The sequence below is a fragment of the Bos indicus genome, chromosome 10, assembly GCF_029378745.1.
Source record: "Bos indicus isolate NIAB-ARS_2022 breed Sahiwal x Tharparkar chromosome 10, NIAB-ARS_B.indTharparkar_mat_pri_1.0, whole genome shotgun sequence".
NCBI lineage: Eukaryota > Metazoa > Chordata > Mammalia > Artiodactyla > Bovidae > Bos > Bos indicus.
Genome location: NC_091769.1, coordinates 25,536,563 through 25,558,314, shown reverse-complemented (window position 1 = coordinate 25,558,314; position 21,752 = coordinate 25,536,563). Strand labels below are relative to the sequence as shown.

The 21,752-nt window shown below is 40.8% G+C and overlaps 1 protein-coding gene and 1 long non-coding RNA gene across 2 annotated transcripts in view; both read left to right on the top strand.

The window, feature by feature from the left end:
• Window positions 1-21,498, top strand: part of LOC139185219 (uncharacterized) — a 32,466-nt gene extending 10,968 nt beyond the window's left edge. The window contains exons 2-3 of the long non-coding RNA XR_011568772.1: window positions 18,501-18,613; window positions 20,209-21,498. This is a non-coding gene — a long non-coding RNA (uncharacterized lncRNA). The remainder of the gene's footprint in view (window positions 1-18,500; window positions 18,614-20,208) is intronic.
• Window positions 4,404-4,644, top strand: LOC109564481 (large ribosomal subunit protein eL39-like). The gene has a single exon (XM_070797140.1). It carries the CDS (start codon window positions 4,454-4,456, stop codon window positions 4,607-4,609), a length of 156 nt encoding a protein of 51 aa, XP_070653241.1. The 5' UTR covers window positions 4,404-4,453; the 3' UTR covers window positions 4,610-4,644.
• Window positions 21,499-21,752: the final 254 nt, after the last annotated feature.

Here is a 21,752-nt window from a genome sequence, read left to right as displayed (position 1 = left end):
TGTAGATACCTAGGGGATTACAAGGCAATCCATGTACACATGAAGTGAGTCCAGTCTGTGGTCCCAGTAAACAAGATGCCTCCCAAATGTGTGTACTACTGTTGGCCAAATGTTTGTTGATGTGGTTGAGAGTAATACACTTTGAAGTCTCTGAAAAGCGTTTCTAAACTCAGAGTGGCTTTTGCTCTAAAAATACAACCTCAGTCGAATGGGGGTCCAGGAAATTCTTTGGCATTTCATTCAAGGCCTCTTCTCTCAGGACAATACTCTGCTGTTAGCATTCCTCTTTTTCTAGTTTGTAGAAGAGGAGGCATTGTGGAAGCACTTCCTGTACCTTCCTAGGAGTTGGAATCCCATGAGGAATTTGATTTTAATTGCAAGAGAACAAAACTAGGAATCTAGAAACCGTTCTATGATATGACACGTATCCTTTCTATGATAGCCGTAACAATAGCTGATCATAGCTAAGGTGCACTCTGCAGTATCACACCCTTTGATTGTATCACACTCCTTTAATCCTTTAAATAACTTTGCGAGGGAGTATTATATAATCCCCATTTTAGGCAAGCAGAACACCCTATTTTGCAGTAAAGAAACTGAGGCACAAGAGACAAAGTAACTTTCTTGTTCAAGGTCTGATAGCTGATAAGTGACAGAGTGAAATTTGCCCAAGCAATACCTGACTTGACAGCCCGTGTTTTTCACCACAGTGTGACCATTTATTGCCATCCCCCTGATTTCTGTCTGTTATAGGCCTCACTTTCTGGGTGCAGACCTGTAGTATGACTTGAACTTTCAACTTGCAAGGAAAATTTGAAGACCCACAAGTAAATATCTACAAATTATGATTCTTTTAATTACATATATTACCACATATTCCAGTGGTCTTTCATTAGGGAGTAAGGCAATGAAAAGTAAGGGAAGAGTGCCCTTTGCAGAACTTTATAAAATAAGAAAGCACTGGCAAGCGATCCCTGGTCTTATCAGATGATTTCTGCGTGGCCTCTTTCAGGTGACAGTTGCCATGGTGTTTTAGGGGCAGAGGGAGGGAGTGAGGATCAAGGAGGTCATTCAGTTTGAGTCCTGTCTGAGGTTTCTTTTCGGAGTTCATTTGGCAAAAGATGGCAGGGATTTAAACATTCATAAGAGAAAGGAGAGAAGTTATTCTTTTTGCTTTCCTTGGTTTCTCAATATTACTCTTGTTAAATAAAGGGGAAATGGAGTTTGTGAAGAGGTCAAGGTTGTGGTACAGGAGCAGGAGGTTGTGGGGGAAAGGCATGAGCCTAGCAGGCAGGGGGAGAAGCCTAGGGTCGGGGTTGGTGGGTAGGATATGTGCCTGTGTTTTGAAGGAAAAAATTATAGGAACAATTTGCTAAAGTTCCAGAGAGCCTAAGGTTAGTTGTTTTAAAGAAAATCAGCAAATCAACAAATGAGATACAAACAGTGAAGGGCAAAGGTGGGGTGGGGAGAATGATGACAAAGGCAAACAAACCAAGCCATGGGAAGGAACAATTCAGAGTGCTGGGAAAGAAAGAGTCACAGATGAAAATCTTTGGAGGGATAGGAAAAAAGGGATTGAAATTATGTCCGAAAATGTGAATAACTGACAGCTATCATGGAAACATGGTCAGAGCCTTCAGAAGGCAACTTTAAGAACAAGTGGGTTCTCAAGGACTTTGGAGCTAGATGGGGCCATAGGGATCATTTCCAAATCTCTTGCTTTTCAGATAAAGAAACTAAGACCAAGAGAAAGACTTTTCAAAAGATTCTCCAAAACCAGATCTTATCTCAAGGAATTGCCCTTTGCACTACATAAAGAATAAATGGCTAGAGGCAAGAATGAGAGAGAACCCAAGCAGAAGTAAAACTTGAAAAGATAGCTCTTAATTTCTCCATCTTCTCTAGAATTTATGAACTTTTTTCCTTGTGGGTACCAACGTATTTTAGAAGCCAATTTCATTCTGATAACTTCATACCCTAAGCTATTCAATTAAATAATAATCTATTTCCCACATTGGAGATTATTCCCAGGAATGGGATCCCCCAGTGACTAATTCTAGTATTAAAAAAAGTGTTGATTATGTCGAATTGATTCCTAATCATATTTTAATTGCAAATCCTTTATATCGTCCCTTATTCATTCACATTCATTCAACAGATTTTTTTTTAAATATCTGTTTGCACTAAGTACCTACTGCACAACAGAAAATACAACAAATGTTTTCCAGTTTATTATTATGCAGCTATTTTGTAATGGCTTGGACTTTAATCTTTTGGTGACAGGTCTTTATTTGTTTTGGACATTATTTCCAGTTCCAAACTATGCCACTGCTTTATCCCTCATCCATAATTCCATAAGTCCATAAGTCACCCAAGATTCATAGGGACTTCTGATGTGGTTCCTCATTTATCCTGGAACTGCTTTTATGGCCTTGAAATGAGCCAGGACACATGGTTCTCATGGAGTTGATTCGAGCCAGTTTATACAGAAGATAGTCCAAAGTGAGGAGAGCTGATGGGGCAAATCAAAGCCAGAATACTCGAGGAGAACCAGGAAGAGCTGAAGATCCTGAAGGCAACCAGTTAGTCCAAAGGCGCTGGAATGGGAAATGAGTTAACAGAGAGCAAAGTGAAGAACTGGAAGAGTTGCTGTAAATATTGACTTTACTGGACTTGTAGGTTTGAGGTGAATAGCAACTGGCTTAAACATGGAAGTTAAGGATACATAGTGTACCTAGAAGAGAACATAGGTGAAACATTCTGGTACGTAAATCTTAGCAATGTGTTCTTAAGTCAGTCTTCCAAGGCAATAGAAATAAAAGCGAAAATAAAGAAATGGGACCTAATCCGATTTATAGGCTATTGCACAGCAAAGGAAACCATAAGGAAAACTAAACAGACAACCTATGGAATGGGAGACAATATTTGCAAATGATAAGACTGACAAGCGCATAATTTCCAAAATACACAAACAGCTCATATAGTGAAGTGAAGTCCCTCAGTCGTGTCTGACTCTTTGCTATCCCGTGGAGTATAGCAGATGCTTTAACCTCTGAGCTACCAGGGAAGCCTACAGCTCATAAAGCTCAGTAATAAAAACCAAACAACCCAGCTGATAAATGGGATAAGACCTAGACATTTCTCGAAAGAAGTCATACAGATGGCCAACAGGCACATGAAAAGATACCCAACATTGCTAATTATTAGATGAAAGCAAGTCAAAACTACAATGAGGAATCACCTACTCTGGTCAAAATGGCCATCACTAAAAAGTTTACAAATAATAATGCTGGAAAAAGTATGGAGAAAAGGGAACACTCCTATCCTGTTGGTGGTAATGTGAATTGGTACAGCTACTATGGAAAATGGGCTTCCCTCGTGGCTCAGTCAGTAAAGAATCCATCTGCAGTGCAGGAAACCTGGGTTTGATCCCTGGGTCAGGAAGATCTCCTGGAGAAGGAAATGGCAACCCACTCCAGTATTCTTGCCTGGAAAATCCCATGGACAAAGGAGCCTGGTGGGCTATACTCCACGGGGTAGCAAAGAGTCAGACACGCCTGAGGGACTTCACTTCACTATATGAGCTGCTTGTGTATTTTGGAAAAAGATGAAAACTCTAATTTGAAAAGACACATGCACCCCAATGTTTATAGAAACACTATTTACAATAGCCAAGACATGTAAGTAACCTAAGTTTCCATCAACACATGAATGGATAAAGAAGATGTGGTATATATACATAATGGAATATTATTCAGCCAAAAAAAGAATGAAATAATGCCATTTGTAGCAAAATGGGTGGGCCTAGAGATTATCATATTAAGATTATCATATCAGAAAGAGAATGACAAATATATGATACCGTTTATATGTGGAATCTAAAATATGATGCAAATGAACTTACAAAACTGCAGTAGACTTACAGACAAGGGAACAAATTTAAGATTATCAAAGGGGGAAGGGGGTGGAGGAAGGATGAATTAGGAGTCTAGGATTAGCAGATACATACTACTATATATAAAATAAACAAATATGTTGTACTGTACAGTACAGGGTACTGTATTTAATATCTTTTCATAAACCATAATAGAAAAGAATACAAAGGCACATATTATGTATATATATATCTGAATCATTTTGCTGTACAACAGAAACTAACACAACATTGTAAATCAACTAGACTTTAAAAAAATATTCATGGTGTACATTTTGGAGAATTCTGTGCCTCCTTGCAGTCAAGCATTTTTATGAGACTGGATTACTTATATTATAAGATAGTACTTATATTATTTAATAATTGTATACTGTTTGATTCTCTGTTCTTTCTCCATCTTAAAGTGCATTGTACATTTCTTGACCGTTGTACATTTCTTGTACAGCTGGACTTAGAAAAGGCAGAAGAGCTCTTTTCTCTTCTCTGCCATCCTATGTGCGGTTGAGTTCTCTCCTCACCATGTCTTCTCACAAGACTTTCAGGATCAAGCGATTCCTGGCCAAGAAACAAAAGCAGAATCGTCCCATTCCTCAATGGATTCGAATGAAAACTGGCAATAAAATCAGGTACAACTCCAAGAGAGGACATTGGAGAAGAACCAAACTGGGTCTATAAGAAGCAAGCTGGGTCTATAAGAAGTGGTCTTAACATGTTAAGACCACTTTTTTAAGCAGCCAAATCACAATGAGAACATCACTACTGTAATGCTTGACTCATGATGTTATTTCCTCACTATCAGTCTGAGACCCAGTAATAAATATGAAACGTTGGGAAAAAAGAAAAGGCAGAAGAATCAGAGATCAAATTGCCAACATCCACTGGATCACAAAAAAAGCAAGAGAACTCCATTAAAATATCTACTTCTGTTTCATTGACTGTGCTAAAGCCTTTGACTGTGTGGATCACAACAAACTGTGGAAAATTCTTAAAGAGATGGGAATAACAAACCACTTTACCCGCCTCCTGAGAAATCTGTATGCAGGTCAAGAAGCAACAGTTAGAACCAGACATGGAACAATGGACTGGTTCCAAATTGTGAAAGGAGTACGTCAAGGATATTTATGGTCACCCTGCTTATTTAATGTATATGCGGAGTACATCATGCAAAAATGCCTGGCTGAATGAAGCACAAGCTAGAATCAAGATTGCCGGGAGAAATATCAATACCGGTAGATATGCAGATAACACCACCCTTATGGCAGAAAGCAAAGAGGAACTGAAGAGCCTCTTGATGAGAGTGAAAGAGGAGAGTGAAGAAGTTGACTTAAGACCCAACATTCAGAAAACGAAGATCATGGCATCTGGTCCCATCACTTCATGGGAAATAGATGGGGAAACAATGGAAACAGTGACAGACTTTATTTTTTTGGGCTCCAAAATTACTGTAGATGGTAACTGCAGCCATGAATTTAAAAGACACTTGCTCCTTGGAAGAAAAGCCATGACCAACCTAGACAGCATGTTAAAAAGCAGTACATACTCCTTTGCCAACAAAGGTCCATCTAGTCAAAGCTATGGTATATATAGTAGTCATAGAAAAGGCAGAGGAACCAGAGATCAAATTGCCAACATCTGCTGGATCATGGAAAAAGCAAGAGAGTTCCAGAAAAACATCTATTTCTGCTTTATTGACTATGCCAAAGCCTTTGACTGTATGGATCACAATAAACTGGAAAATTCTGAAAGAGATGGGAATACCAGACCACCTGATCTGCCTCTTGAGAAATTTGTATTCAGGTCAGGAAGCAACAGTTAGAACTGGACATGGAACAACAGACTGGTTCCAAATAGGAAAAGGAGTACGTCAAGGCTGTATACTGTCACCCTGCTTATTTAACTTCTATGCAGAGTACATCATGAGAAACACTGGGCTGGAAGAAACACAAGCTGGAATCAAGATTGCTGGGAGAAATATCAATAACCTCAGATATGCAGATGACACCACCCTTATGGCAGAAAGTGAAGAGGAACTAAAAAGCCTCTTGATGAAAGTGAAAGAGGAGAGTGAAAAAGTTGGCTTAAAGCTCAACATTCAGAAAACAAAGATCTTGGCATCTGGTCCCATCACTTCATGGGAAATAGATGGGGAAACAGTGGAAACAGTGTCAGACTTTATTTTTTTGGGCTCCCAAATCACTGCAGATGGTGACTGCAGCCATGAAATTAAAAGACGCTTACTCCTTGGAAGGAAAGTTATGACCAACCTAGATAGCATATTCAAAAGCAGAGACGTTACTTTGCCAACAAAGGTTCGTCTAGTCAAGGCTATGGTTTTTCTTGTGGTCTTGTATGGATGTGAGAGTTGCACTGTGAAGAAGGCTGAGTGCCAAAGAATTGATGCTTTTGAACTGTGGTGTTGGAGAAGACTCTTGAGAGTCCCTTGGACTGCAAGGAGATCCAACCAGTCCATTCTGAAGGAGATCAGCCCTGGGATTTCTTTGGAAGGAATGATGCTGAAGCTGAAACTCCAGTACTTTGGCCACCTCATGCGAAGAGTTGACTCATTGGAAAAGACTCTGATGCTGGGAGGGATTGGGGGCAAGAGGAGAAGAGGACGACAGAGGATGAGATGGCTGGATGGCCTCACTGGCTCGATGGACGTGAGTCTGAGTGAACTCCAGGAGTTGGTGATGGACAGGGAGGTCTGGCATGCTGCGATTCATGAGGTCGCAAAGAGTTGGACACGACTGAGCGACTGATCTGATCTGATCTGATCTGATGGATGTGAGAGTTGGACTATAAAGAAAGCTGAGCGCAGAAGAATTGATGCTTTTGACCTGTGGTGTTGGAGAAGACTCTTGAGAGTCCTTTGGACTGCAAGGAGATCCAACCAGTCCATTTTAAAGGAAATCAGCCCTGAATATTCATTGGAAGGACTGATGCCAAAGCTGAAGCTCGTTGGCCACCTTGTCTCCTTGGCCACCTGATGCCAAGAACTGACTCATTGGAAAAGACCCTGATGATGGGAAATATTAAAGGCAGGAGGAGAACGGGATGACAGAAGATGAGATGGTTGGATGGCATTATCAACTCGGTGGACATGAGTCTGAGTAAACTCCTGGAGTTGGTGATGGCAGGGAAGCCTGGGGTTGCAAAGAGTCGGACACGACTGAGTGACTAAACTAAACTGATATATACACAGAGACAGGTATAAAGGTATATGTCTTTTAAAATGCATATACAAAGATGAGGAGAGGGGATCAATGGATTTGGAGCAGGAACTGGAGATGAGGGAGGATAAACTTAATGACCCAATTCCACTCCATGAGGTTTAGATCTTTCTTTGCACCATCTGGTTCAGTGACCTCTGGTTCCATCCTTTGGTCAAAGGATAAATGTCACCAGGATATGTGTATATTTCCAAAAGAAGAAAGTCTGAGAGAAAAGAGAGAGTAGAAAAGGAGGATTGGGAGAAACAAGCTTGTTATTCAAGGGGAGTTGTACTTTCCATCACCTACTCCCATCCTTATACTACAAACCTCCTCATCCTTCCATGCACACCATTTCTAAGCTGTCCATCTTTATTCACGCAGCTTGAAATCCCAACTATTAACTTTTTTCTTGAAATCGAAGAAGGAATATTCCCTCCCCCAACAAGATACTGGAAAATAACCTTAGAAAATAAACTCAATAAAATCACATTCAGTTCAGTTCAGTTCAGTTCAGTCACTCAGTCGTGTCCGACTCTTTGCGACCCCACGAATTGCGGCACTCCAGGCCTCCCTGTCCATCACCAACCCCTGGACTTCACTCAAACTCACGTCCATCGAGTCAGTGATGCCATCCAGCCATCTCATCCTCTGTCGTCCCCTTCTCCTGCCCCCAATCCCTCCCAGCATCAGGGTCTTTTCCAATGAGTCAACTCTTTGCATGAGGTGGCCAAAGTACTGGAGTTTCAGCCCCAGCATTATTCCTTCCAAAGAACACCCAGGACTGATCTCCTTTAGGATGGACTGGTTGGATCTCCTTGCAGTCCAAGGGACTCTCAAGAGTCTTCTCCAACACCTCAGTTCAAAAGCATCAATTCTTCAGCGCTCAGCTTTCTTCACAGTCCAACTCTCATATCCATACACGACCACTGGAAAAACCATTGCCTTGACTAGATGGACCTTTGTTAGCAAAGTAATGTCTCTGCTTTTGAATATGCTATCTAGGTTGGTCATAACTTTCCTTCCAAGGAGTAAGCGTCTTTTAATTTCATGGCTGCAATCACCATCTGCAGTGATTTTGGAGCCCAAAAAAATAAAGTCTGACACTGTTTCCACTGTTTCCCCATCTAATTGCCATGAAGTGATGGGACCAGATGCCATGATCTTTGTTTTCTGAATGTTGAGCTTTAAGCCAACTTTTTCACTCTCCTCTTTCACTTTCATCAAGAGGCTTTTTAGTTCCTCTTCACTTTCTGCCATAAGGGTGGTGTCATCTGCATATCTGAGGTTATTGATATTTCTCCTGGCAATCTTGATTGCAGCTTGTGCTTCTTCCAGCCCAGTGTTTCTCATGATGTACTCTGCATAGAAGTTAAATAAGCAGGGTGACAATATACAGCCTTGACGTCCTCCTTTTCCAGTTTGGAACCAGTCTGTCGTTCCATGTCCAGTTATAACTGTTGCTTCCTGACCTGCATATAGGTTTCTCAAGAGGTGGGTCAGGTGGTCTGGTATTCCCATCTCTTTCAGAATTTTCCAGTTTATTGTGATCCACACAGTCAAACGCTTTGGCATAGTCAATAAAGCAGAAATAGATGTTTTTCTGGAACTCTCTTGCTTTTTCCATGATCCAGTGGATATTGGCAATTTGATCTCTGGTTCCTCTGCCTTTTCTAAAACCAGCTTGAACATCAGGAAGTTCACGGTTCACATATTGCTGAAGCCTGGCTTGGAGAATTTGGAGCATTACTTTACTAGCGTGTGAGATGAGTGCAATTATGCGGTAGTTTGAGCATTCTTTGGCATTGCCTTTCTTTGGGATTGGAATGAAAACTGACCTTTTCCAGTCCTGTGGCCACTGCTGAGGTTTCCAAATTTGCTGGCATATTGAGTGCAGCACTTTCATAGCATCATCTTCCAGGATTTGAAATAGCTCAACTGGAATTCCATCACCTCCACTAGCTTTGTTCATAGTGATGCTTTCTAAGGCCCACTTGACTTCACATTCCAGGATATCTGGCTCTAGGTGAGTGATCACACCATCGTGATTATCTGGGTCGTGAAGATCTTTTTTGTACAGTTCTTCTGTGTATTCTTGCCATCTCTTCTTAGTATCTTCTGCTTCTGTTAGGTCCATACCATTTCTGTCCTTTATTGAGCCCATCTTTGCATGAAATGTCCCCTTGGTATCTCTAATTTTCTTGAAGAGATATCTAGTCTTTCCCATTCTGTTGTTTTCCTCTATTTCTTTGCATTGATCACTGAGGAAGGCTTTCTTCTCTCTCCTTGCTATTCTTTGGAACTCTGCATTCAGATGTTTATATCTTACCTTTTCTCCTTTGCTTTTAGCTTCTCTTCTTTTCACAGCTATTTGTAAGGCCTCCCCAGACAGCCATTTTGCTGTTTTGCATTTCTTTTCCATGGGGATGGTCTTGATCCCTGTCTCTTGTACAATGTCACGAACCTCATTCCATAGTTCATCAGGCACTCTATCTATCAGATCTAGGCCCTTAAATCTATTTCTCACTTCCACTGTATAATCATAAGGGATTTGATTTAGGCCATACCTGAATGGTCTAGTGGTTTTCCCTACTTTCTTCATTTTCAGTGTGAATTTGGCAATAAGGAGTTCATGATCTGAGCCACAGTCAGCTCCCGGTCTTGTTTTTGTTCACTGTATAGAGCTTCTCCACCTTTGGCTGCAGAGAATATAATCAATCTGATTTCGGTGTTGACCATCTGGTGATGTCCATGTGTAGAGTCTTCTTTTGTGTTGTTGGAAGAGGGTGTTTGCTATGACCAGTGCATTTTCTTGGCAAAACTCTATTAGTCTTTTTCCTGCTTCATTCTGTATTCCAAGACCAAATTTGCCTGTTACTCCAGGTGTTTCTTGACTTCCTACTTTTGCATTCCAGTCCTCTATAATGAAAAGGACATCTTTTTTGGGTGTTAGTTCTAAAAGGTCTTGTAGGTCTTCATAGAACCATTCAACTTCAGCTTCTTCAGCGTTACTGGTTGGGGCATAGACTTGGATTACTGTGATATTGAATGGTTTGCCTTGGAAACGAACAGAGATTATTCTGTCATTTTTGAGATTGCATCCAAGTACTGCATTTCGGACTCTTTTGTTGACCACCCAAGCCACAGAAATCCTTTCTTTCTTTTGGGACATAAGGACCAAGTGAGTCCTCCTAACTAGTTATACTCTCAGCAAACATTTATCAAGTTCATTTAATATTTCACTCACCAGACCTGCATTTAGGGAGCAAGTAGAGTTAAAAAAATATATACTTCTCAACATAGAAGAGGGGAGATGTTAAACAAGAAAATTAAAAACAGACAATTCCCTGGTGGTCCGGTGGGTAGGACTTGGCACTTTCACTGCTGTGGCCTGGGTTCAATCCCTGATCAGTAAACTATCATCTATAAGTGTGGTATTAAAAAAAAAAAATATATATATATATATATATATATATAAATACAGTATACATGTACATATATATAATACAATGTGAGGAAATTTCATAGAGGATGTGTAAAGTCCTAGGGGAAGAAGAAAGGAGATTTGACTTAGATTGTCACCAGCAATAAATTGTCCATTAATTCATCCATTCATCCATTCCTTCATCTCTCCCTCGCTCTCCCATCCCAATATTAAACAGATATTCATGGTGTTTAGTTAATGTATATAAAACACTGTGCTAGATGTCACAAAATGCAAAGAGAATAAAAGCATCTTTCTGAAAGAATTGTTAACTTGGTATGGGAGACGAAACAGGTGAACAGGTAATGCTTACTTTATGAGCATTATGAGCAGCTATTCTTTATGGGCCACTTTTTTGTGACAAGGTCATGTGATGCTTTGTCCTGCAGTGATCTTGTGAGGTAGATATTATTATCCCCATTTTACCAACCAGAAAATTGAGGTTTAGAGAGGTTAGTAAATTGCTAGGGTCATGCAGCTGTGAATTATGGAGCTGAAACTCTTACACATTTACTTATAACACAGTCTGTATTCCAAAGACTATATGGATTCCAGAGTGATTTTTTGGGTTTAAATTGCCTTTACCATTTATCAGCTGCATGATTTGGGGCATTTTACTTAACTTCTTAGCCTCAGTTTCCTCACACAAAAATGAGGTTAAGGGAATTCCTTGGTAGTCCAGTGGTTAATCTGCCTGGAATGTACAGACCTGGGTTTGATCTCTGGGTTGCGAAGACCCCCTGGAGGAGAGTATGGCAAGACTCCAGTATTCTTGCCTGGAGAATCCCCGTGGACAGAGGAGCCTGGCGGGCTGCAGTCCATGGGGTCACAAAGAGTCGGACACGACTGAGCGACTAGGTGACTAATCACCAATGGTTAGGACTCAGAGCTTTCACTGCCCAGAGACCAGGTTCAATCCCTGCTGGGGAAACTAAGATTCTGCAAGCCATATAACAGCACCAAAATAAAATAAAAATGAGGTTAATAGTATCTGTTTCAAAGGATTGTGGTAGAAGTTTAACAAAACAAGGAATTTGGCCCAGTGCCTGGCCAATCTTTCAAGATCACTACATTTGATTACAATTATTATTATGCTGGCCTGCATAGACAGTAAGTGGTGAGTGTGCTAGGAAATGCAGATCAAATGTGTGCTCATTTAGAGGAAGGAAAGGTCACTTCCAATTGAAGGGTAGGAGAGTGAATAGATTAAAGAATTGTGAAGAATTCACCTAAAATGGAATTTTTTTTAAAAAGTTACGACGTGAGCACTTAGACTCTAAAATTTAGACTCGAAGGCTCTGTGAGGAAAGCAGCAAGGAGCTTGTCACCTGTGGGAGGTGACAAGCAATAAAAATGCGTAAATAAATTAGATAATTATAGAGAGTGGTAATTAAACAGGGTAGTGAGAGAGAAAGCGAGATGGAAAGGTGGGGCTGGAAGGTAAGCCATTAGGAAAGAAAACTTGATTAGCAGAGAAAACCAAGTAGAGAGCTGTTCATATGTAGATCAACTGCTATCTGTGAATGGATTCTGAATAATAGCCCAAACTGACGGAAATGCAAATACTCCTAGAAGCAGGGGCTATTAGTAAGACACTTTCCTTTTTTCTGATTAAGCAGAAAATAGCACCTCCCACCCCACAACTGATCTTTGAATAAACACATTCACATCCTCATGATTTTGACAAAAAGACATTTTTTCTTCGTCTTTAGTTTGCCCTGAAGCTAGAGGTAAGTAAAATTAATTAAAACTAAAACTATCACATTAAAAAAAAAATTTTTTTTTTTTTTTGGCTGTCCTGTGGCTTGGATTTTAGTTCCCCGACCAGAGATGGAACCCAGGCCCTTGATAATGAGAGCATGGAGTCCTAACCACTGGGACCACCAGGGAATTCCCAAAGCTGCCCTATTCTTATTACTCACTTATTTATTTATCCATTCAGCAAATATTTTACTGAAAGCTTTCCATGTGCCAGGCACTACACCATACCTGGGGAATACAGTGGATGGTCTTTCCTTGAAGTGCTCTTCTCTTGCTCCAGAGTCCTTTTGGAACAAGACACATAAGCACCTCATGCAGGTTCTGACACAGGTCTGCTGATATTTTTGGATAGGGGTAGGAGAGGACTTGGTATTATAAGGGGCTGAAATAGTCTATGGTAAGAAGACAATTGAAGAGTTTTGGAAAAGATTTTAATGTCCCCAAATTTTATTTGAACTGAAACATTATTTGCCTTTTACATTCCTCTGTGCACCCCATTCCAAGGTTCACCCCATCACTCCTTCTTCTATACCTGTCTTCATCTTTTGCTGTCCAAATTAGCAAATAAATCTCCTCCTTTCCACCCATTCCAGCGCCTGCTATTCTTCACAGCCAGTCTCTGGGCTCAGCCCCAAGCCTTGAGGGGCAGTAAATGGATTCAGAGTTGCTGCTTAAACACAGATCCCCATGGAAACCGAACGACTAAGAAAACAAAAAGAGAGGAAGAGGCAGCCACTGCCTGACCTTTTACGCGCACTCTCCAAATTCTTTTCGCTCTTGGGCGTGAAGGCAAGTGCTTATTTGTATAACTAATGGAACCAAAGAACCTGACCCCTGTCCCCACCCACAAATGTCTTGTCTTTGATAGTAAGTGAAGAGCAGTGGGACACCTCCACCTGGTGGTAGCAGTATGAAATTACCGCCAAGAAGAGCGAGAAATGAGTGAGAGCCTGCCAAGCGGGCTTAGTTGCAAAAGAGGATGAAAAGTTGTAACATGCAGAGGCCACTCCTAGAAGTGTTTAGCATTTCGTATTTGCTCAGAGGTTAAAGCGTCTGCCTGCAATGTGGGAGACTTTGGTTTGATCCCTGGGTTGGGAAGATCCGCTGGAGAAGGAAATGGCAACCCACTCCAGTATTCTTGCCTGGAAAATCCCATGGACCGAGGAGCCTGGTGGGCTACAGTCCATGGGGTCGCAAAGAGTCGGACACGACTGAGCGACTTCACTCACTTCACTCACATATATTTAAAAAATATTGATATCATCTTTATGTTGATGAGTCAGGTTTTTTTTTTTTTGTATTTGATCCAAATATGGGTACACGAGGTCTAGTCTCACATCTCACAACTCCACAGTAGATATTTCCTACCTGAATGTTTTGTCACCACAAATTCAGCATCTTCCCAAAGCTGGATGGTGCTTTCCTCTTCCTTTCCTTTCCCTTCTAGGGGGCAGCCTTTGCTAATTTACAAAAGGAAGCCAAAAGGTGCTTCTTCCACTGTCTTTGATATATCCTCTCTGGCTGCTCCTGGGGTGTGATTCTTTCTGCTGCCACTAGAGATAGTCTGTGCCTCCTGTCCCCTTGCACCCACCCAAGGTTGTCTCTCTCTCTCTCTCCAGGAGTTAGGAGGGAATAGGGATGGGCAGATCCATCTCCTTCCTCTTGTTTCTTGATTCCGTAAGACTTCCCAGGACAAATACAGCAGAGGACCTGTGATGTTCTTAACTGGAAAGTTAGGGCAATTTCAGAAGGGCATTACAACGTAAGAGAGAGAAAAACTGAAGTTCTAGCTAGCCTGGATTTTCCTTTTCACTATGCAAGGGAAGGTATCTCAAGACTAGAATCCTTACAGGGGTGTCCCCAAGGGTTCTCCCTTTACTCTTGACCTGCCAGTGAAGTCTTTAGTTTCTGGATTCTTCAAGTCCAATCCTGAGTTCTTTAAATTCAATCTTCCTACCAGTGAGAGCTGTGAGCTTGCTGATTCCTATACGGCTTGACTTGTTAAGTCAGCCCATCTCTCTGGGTCTTTCATTATTACCATTATTAATTAGTTAAGTCAGCACAGTCTGAATCTATACTAAAGATACTCTACTTTCTTTTTAGCAAAGCTCTGGTCTTTGACTTGCATTGAGGATTATATGAGTCTTTCTTACTCTTTTGGGAGGGCCTGGTGATATTGTAGAAACACTTTATTCTTTTTTGGTTTAGCTTGCATTCCCTGATGCTGGGAAAGACTGAGGGCAAGAGGAGAAGGAGGAAACAGAGGATGAGACGGTTGGATGGCATCACCGACTCAGTGGACATAAATTTGAGCAAACTCCAGGAGATGGTGAAGGACAGGGAAGCCTGGCTTGCTGCAATCCATGGGGTTTCAAAGAGTCAGACATGACTTAGCGAATGAACAACAAACAACAAAACCAGGGATCAAACTTGGGCCCCCTGCAGCAGAAGTAAGGAGTTCTAACCACTGGACTACCAGGGAATTCCTGGGTTTCAGTTTTATTTAGGGACTTACTGAGGACTGCAGCCTAGGAGACAGCCTCTCAGGCAGCTCTGAGGAACTGCTGCAAAGAGGTAAGGAAGGTCAGTGTGTCTGTGATCTTGGAGAACAGGGTAGGTATGTGCAATCAGGCACACGTCTTGGCAGAGGGCACAGATATCTTAGTTCATGATTTCAGTGCTTTCCAAGTATGGAAAGATATAAGCACTTGGGTTCATAAAATTTTCTCTTGAAAATATCTAATAATCTGAAGGATATTCTGCCAGTTTTCCCAGAGGATAGAGTGCCTCCTTTCTGAGCTCCATCCTGAATTCCCTTTGGGCTCTGTTGAAGGTCAGCTACTGCAGTGGCTGACTCAGTCCTTGTAGAACTGGGTGGCCAGCAACCATTTTTATTTGGCACTTAAAAAAAAAAAAAAGGTCTTTCTTGAGTTTGTTACAATGTTGCTTCTTTTTTATGTTTTGGTGTTTTGGCTGTGAGCATGTGGGATCCCAGCTCCCTGACCAGGGTTTGAACCTGCACACCCTGCATTGGAAGGCGAAATCTTAACCACTGGACTGCCAAGAAAGGTCCTTTTTGGCCCTTTTAGTATCTGATTCTCAGTCATAATAGGTGCTAGGCTTGACAAAAGTCTTTTGACAACGAGTCCCTAGGATTGGAAGGGGTGAGAGATTGGAGGAGGAGAGTGACCCGATATTCCCTCCCACTATAACAGCATATCTTTTTGGTTTGGTTTTGTTTAGTTGCTAAGTCGTGTTGGACCTCTTTGAGACCCCATGAACTGTAGCCCACTAGGCTCCTCTGTCCATGGGATTCTCCACTGGAATGGGTTATCATTTCCTCCTCCAGGGGACTTTCCTGACCAAGGGATGAAACCTGTGTCTCCTTCACTGCAGGTGGATTATTTACCACTGAGTCACCTGGGAAGGCACATCAGCATATCTAACCACAAGTAAACCATATCTAAACCACTGCTTCTCCCTTAAAGCAGTTTTGCCTCCCAACTTAACCTTTGTTGAAGGCACTTGGTTCAATTAATTAATCAGAATTTTCTTCCACTTTCCTTCTTCCTTAAAAACACAAACAAAATTAGAAACCTGGAAAAAACCAAAACAACAACAACAGCAGATCTATCCTTTTATTAATACTTCTCATAGTCGTGTCTCATAAAATACTGATGAAATAGTCTCTGTGTCCACAGGCGCTTCCTAGTTCAGATCATCAACACTTCCCTGTCAAGAATCACCTCTAATCTTCTCACCCCTATTTTCTTACTTCGCAGCTACCCCATCTCCACCACCTTCCTGTTTTACTCCACCCTACAAATTGTTAAATATCACACACATCAGGTCCCTTGTCTGTCCCAAATCTTTCATTGTCTCTGAGATTTGCTACTACGTGCAGTATAGTTCCCCTAGTGCCTGAGGACTCATCCTTACTGTCCTGCCTCTTCCTCCCGCTTTTTGGTTTGGTCAGGCGAACTTCTGGCCCCAGAGTCACTTCCACCACTGTACTTCCTCTTGTCCCAGAGGCCTCCTGCCCTCCCTGACTCCTCCAGCTTCTATGGGTCTTTATCTCTTCTGGAAGGCTGCAATACTTTTAGTATCCCACAGTCTAACATGGAACATTGTTTGCTGCTTTTTATAATGTATATTAGCTTTGTCACTCCAACCTAATAGTCAATCGACATCAGAGAGGAAGCTGGGGCTTTGATGCACCTTCTATAACGCCACAGCTCTGGGAATAGCCTGAGAATACTGTAGGTTCTCATTAAAGTTCCTGCTTGTATGTGAGTCACCTGTGACCTTTCCTTTCTCCATAATAGCACAGCACATTGTTTATACCTTGATTATATCACTTACCAGAGTTTACCTTTTATCAAAGGTGGAGCCGGTACTTGTTTCTTTGGCTGCTCTGGGAGTTCCTTAGGGATAGAGACCATATTGTATTCATTCTGCCTGGTTCACAACATTTCGTAGAGTGCTAGAGTAAGAAGAGGCTCAACAATGTTTTTTCCCAGCATAAATACTTCTATATAACTGAGGGAAAAGAAGTCATATATTTGGAAGACAGATCCATTGAGAGGATAATAGTAAATTAAAAAAAAAAGATTTCTATAATCAATTAAGTATTCCATTTATATTTAAACACTTATAATTGTAGTTTAAAATTTTATTTTTAAATTTTATGTACAAGGAACTAATGTTTATTCCAGTGGGTTGATGTTTTGGATAATCTATTTAAGGAAAATCATTTAGTCTAACTTGATGAATCCTCTTTCCTTCTTCTATTGTTATAAACCCTGGCTGCATGTATTGAGGCCATATTTTTGGGTCAGGCTATCCCAGTCTGAGTACACTTGGCAAAAGTGAGAACCATGAGTGATATTTCTAAGGGTGGTTTCCATAGAGTTGCTGGTGATCCATCTCACTTTCAGGGGTGCAGTGAGGCAAAAGGTCAATTGCTTTTTTTGAAATTTTTATTTTATCCTGGACTTTAGTTGATTCATATATATGGTTGTGTTAATTTCAGGAATAAAGCAAAGTGATTCAGTTATACATAGTGGTGGTTTAGTCACTAAGTCGTGTCTGACTCTCTCCAACCCTATGGACTGTAGCCCGCCAGGCTCCTCTGTCCATGGGATTTCCCAGGCAAGAATACTGGAGTGGACTGCCATGCCCTCCTCCAGGGGATCTTCCCGACCCAAGGATCAAACATGTGTCTCTTCTGTCTCCCACATTGGCACGTGGGTTTTTTACCACTAGCGCCACCTGGGAGACTTAGCAGCAGCATTCTTTTTAAAATTATTTTCTCATTTAGGTTATTACAGAATATTGAGCAGAGCTCCCTGTGCTGTATAGTAGGTCCTTGTTGTTATCTGTTTTAAATATAGTAGTGTGTGTATGTCAATACCAAACTCCCAATTTATCCCTCCCTGACACCTTTCCCCTTTGATAACCATAAGTTTGATTTCTAAGTCTGTGAATTTGTTTCTTTTTCTGTAAGTTGATTTGTATCCTTTAAAAAAGATTCCACATATAAGCAATATCATATGATATTTGTCTCTATCTGACATTTCATTTAGTATAATTTCCAGGTCCATTCATGGTGCTGGAAATGGTATTATTTCATTCTTTTTTATGGCCGAGTAGTATTCCATTGTGTGTATATACCATATCTTCTTTATCTATTCATCTGTTGATGGATATTTAGGTTGCTTCCATGTCTTGGTTATTGTAAACAGTGCTGCTATAAACAATTGAGGTGCATGGATCTTTTAGAATTAGAGTTTTTTCAGCTTTATGCCCAAGAATAGGATTGTTAGATCATATGACAACTCTATTTTTTAGTTTTTTAGGGAAACTCCATACTGTTTTCTGTAGTAAGTGTACCAATTTACATTCCCACCAACATTATAGGAAGGTTCCCTTTTCTCCACACCGTCTCCAGCATTTATTATTTATAGACTTTTTAATGATGGCCATTCTGACTGGTGTGAGGTGACACCTCATTGTAGCTTTGATTTGCATTGCCCTAATAATTAGCAATGTTGAGCATCTTTTCATGTGCCTATTGGTCATCTGTATGTCTTTTTCCCCCCTTGCTGCACAGCTTGCTGGATCTTAGTTCCTTGATGAAGTATTGAACCTGTGCCCTTGGCAGTGAAAGTGTGGAGTCCTAACCACTGAACCACCAGAGAATTTACTGTATGTCTTCTTATTAAGGTCTGTTTTTAAAAGAGAAAGAACTTGGCACCTTTAATCTAAAAGGGATTAATTTCTGCTATGACTGTTGTATGTATTCTTTTTTTAATGAATATTTTGTTTTTTTTTAAATAATTTTGTTTATTCATTTTTGGCTGTGCTAGGTCTTCGTTGCTGAATGAACTTTTCTCTACTTGCAGTTAGCTGGGACTACTCTCTAATTGCGGTGTGCAGGCTTCTCACTGGGGTGACTTCTCTTGTTGCAGAGCATAGGCTCAATAGTTGTGGTGCCTGGGCTTCACTGCTCCACAGCATGTAGGATCTTCCCGGACCGGGGACTGAACCCATGTCTCCTCTTACTGGCAGGCAGATCCTTTACTACTGAGCCACCACCAAAGCCCATATGTGTTCTTATTAGATAAGCATTGTTGTTGTTTTGTTAATAAGTTGTGTCCTATCCTTTTGTAACTGGATGGACTGTAGCCTGTCAGGCTCTTCTGACCATGGGATTTCCGAGGCAAGAGCATGGAGTAGTCATTGTTGAAAGTAAGTGTACTCTTTAGGGTGTAGATATTAGTGTTTCAATAAGCACGCGATTATTATTAAGGTGGTGGTAGCAGGGAGATAATCTTGATTCCATTGGGAATCTTAGGTTTTTGTAAATTTACTGGGAAAATAGTTTTTCCTGTACTACTGACATTTCTTTTTGGTAAACAGTATCCTTCTAAAAGAAAATCATGAAGGAGAAACTGAGGTGTGTACATTTCCTCAAATGACCAGCATTGTATTCGTGAATATTGTGTGTCTTCCAATGAACAATGTGGAAGCTGTTCATTTTCAACCTGAAGTAAAATACTTTCAAGAATTAAAAAAAAAAATACTGGAGTGGGCTGCCATTTCCTTCTCCAGGGGAATCTTCCTAATGAGAGGGAGATAAGATGCATTAAATCAAAATGAATTAAATATGAATGTCCTTCCTGGTAGAGATCGTTTGTGAGCTAACTGATAACAAAGAACTTGCATGGACTTCCCTGGAAGTACAGTGTATAAAGAATCTGCCTACCAATGCAGGGGACATGGGTTCAGTCCCTGGTCCAGGAAGATTCAACATGCTGCGGAGCAACTAAGTCCATGAGCCACAACTACTGAAGCCCATGCACCTAAAGCCTATGCTCTGCAACAAGAGAGGCCATGCATTGAGAAGCCTGTGCCCTGCAACTAGAGAGTAGCCCCCACTCGCCATGAGTAGAGAAAAACCAGGCATAGCTACAAAGACCCAGTGCAGCTAAAACTAAATAAGTAAAATAAAATCTCTTCTCCACTAAGAAGAAAAAAAAAGAACTTGCATGAAAGTTTAACTGTATTCCAAATTGATGAATAGGTAAGAAGATGGCAGTTCCACAAAACTGCAGGTTGTAAGCACAACTTTAACACTGAAAATGCTTGAAGAAAACATTGTTTAGTGAAACTCATCCCAAAGTTGTTCAAGTCAGTAAGGTTATTAAATTCATTGTTGTTTCTTTTTCTTCAAAACTTAAACCTAGTGAAGGAGACAAATACATCTTCAAAATTCACTGCTTTGAACTTAATCCAGGTTATTATTACCCCTTATGCAGGTCAAGAAGCAACAGTTAGAACTGGACATGGAACAACAGACTGGTTCCAAATCGGGAAAGGAGTACGTCAAGGCTGTATATTGTCACCCTGCTTATTTAACTTATATGCAGAGTACATCATGAGAAATGCCAGACTGGATGAAGCACAAGCTAGAATCAAGATTGCCAGGTGAAACATCAAGAACCTCAGATATGCAGATGATACCACACTTATGGCTGAAAGCAAAGAACGAAGGAGCCTCTTGATGAAAGTGAAAGAGGATAGTGAAAAAAGTTGGCTTAAAACTCAACATTCAGAAAACTAAGATCATGGCATTCGGTCCTATCACTTCATGGCAAATAGATGAGGAAACAAAGGAAACATTGACAGACTATTTTTTTGGGGCTCCAAAATCACTGCAGATGGTGACTGCAGCCATGAAATTAAAAGATGCTTGCTCCTTGAAAGAAAAGTTATGACCAACCTAGACAGCATATTAAAAAGCAGAGACATTACTTTGCCAACAAAGGTCTGTCTAGTCAAAGCTATGATTTTTCCAGTAATATGTATGGATGTGAGAGTTGGAGTATGAAGAAAGCTGAGCGTCGAAGACTTGATGTTTTTGAACAGTGGTGTTGGAGAAGACTCTTGAGAGTCCCTTGGACTGCAAGGAGATCCAACCAGTCCATCCTAAAGAAAATCAGTCCTGAATATTCACTGGAAGTACTGATGTTGAAGCTGAAACTCCAATACTTTGGTCACCTGATGCCAAGAACTGACTAATTAGAAAAGACCCTGATGCTGGGAGAGATTGAAGGCAGGAGGAGAAGTGGACGACAGAGGATGAGATGATTGGATGGCATCACTGACTCAATGGACATGAGTTTGAATAAGTTCCAGGAGTTGGTGGTGGACAGGGAGGCCTGGTGTGCTGCAGTCCATGGGGTTGCAAAGAATCGGACGTGACCGAGCAACTGAACCGACTGATCACCCCTTAACTGGTTACTGTGTTTTGCCCTCTACAATCCATTCACTATGTAGCAGCAGCAATGACAGTATTAAAACACGAGTTGGATCATGTCCGTGTAAAGCTCTGATTCAGGCTTTGGCATTATGATTAGAATGAAATCCATAGTCCTTACAAAGATCTAAATGATCTGGCCTCTCGCTATTTGTCCTATCTTTTCTTATATTCCTGACAGTCACTCTCATTAACCGTGCTCTTCTTGCCTAATTCTTTCACTTTCTTCAAGTCTCAGATTAAAAGCCATGTTTTCACAAAAACTTGTACATGAATGTTCATAGCTGCATTATTCATGATAGCCAAAATTTACAAACAACCCAAATAATTATCAAATGATAAATGGATAAAGAAAATTTGGTATAGCGATACAATGGAATATTATTCAGTCTTAAAAAAGGCATGATATTCTGATACAAGATAGAACACAGATGGACCTAAAGACATCCTTTAAAATGGAAAGCACTTAGAACAAATACTGTAGGATTCCACTTTTATGACATACCTAGAATAGGCATACTAATTACATGATACAATTCTACA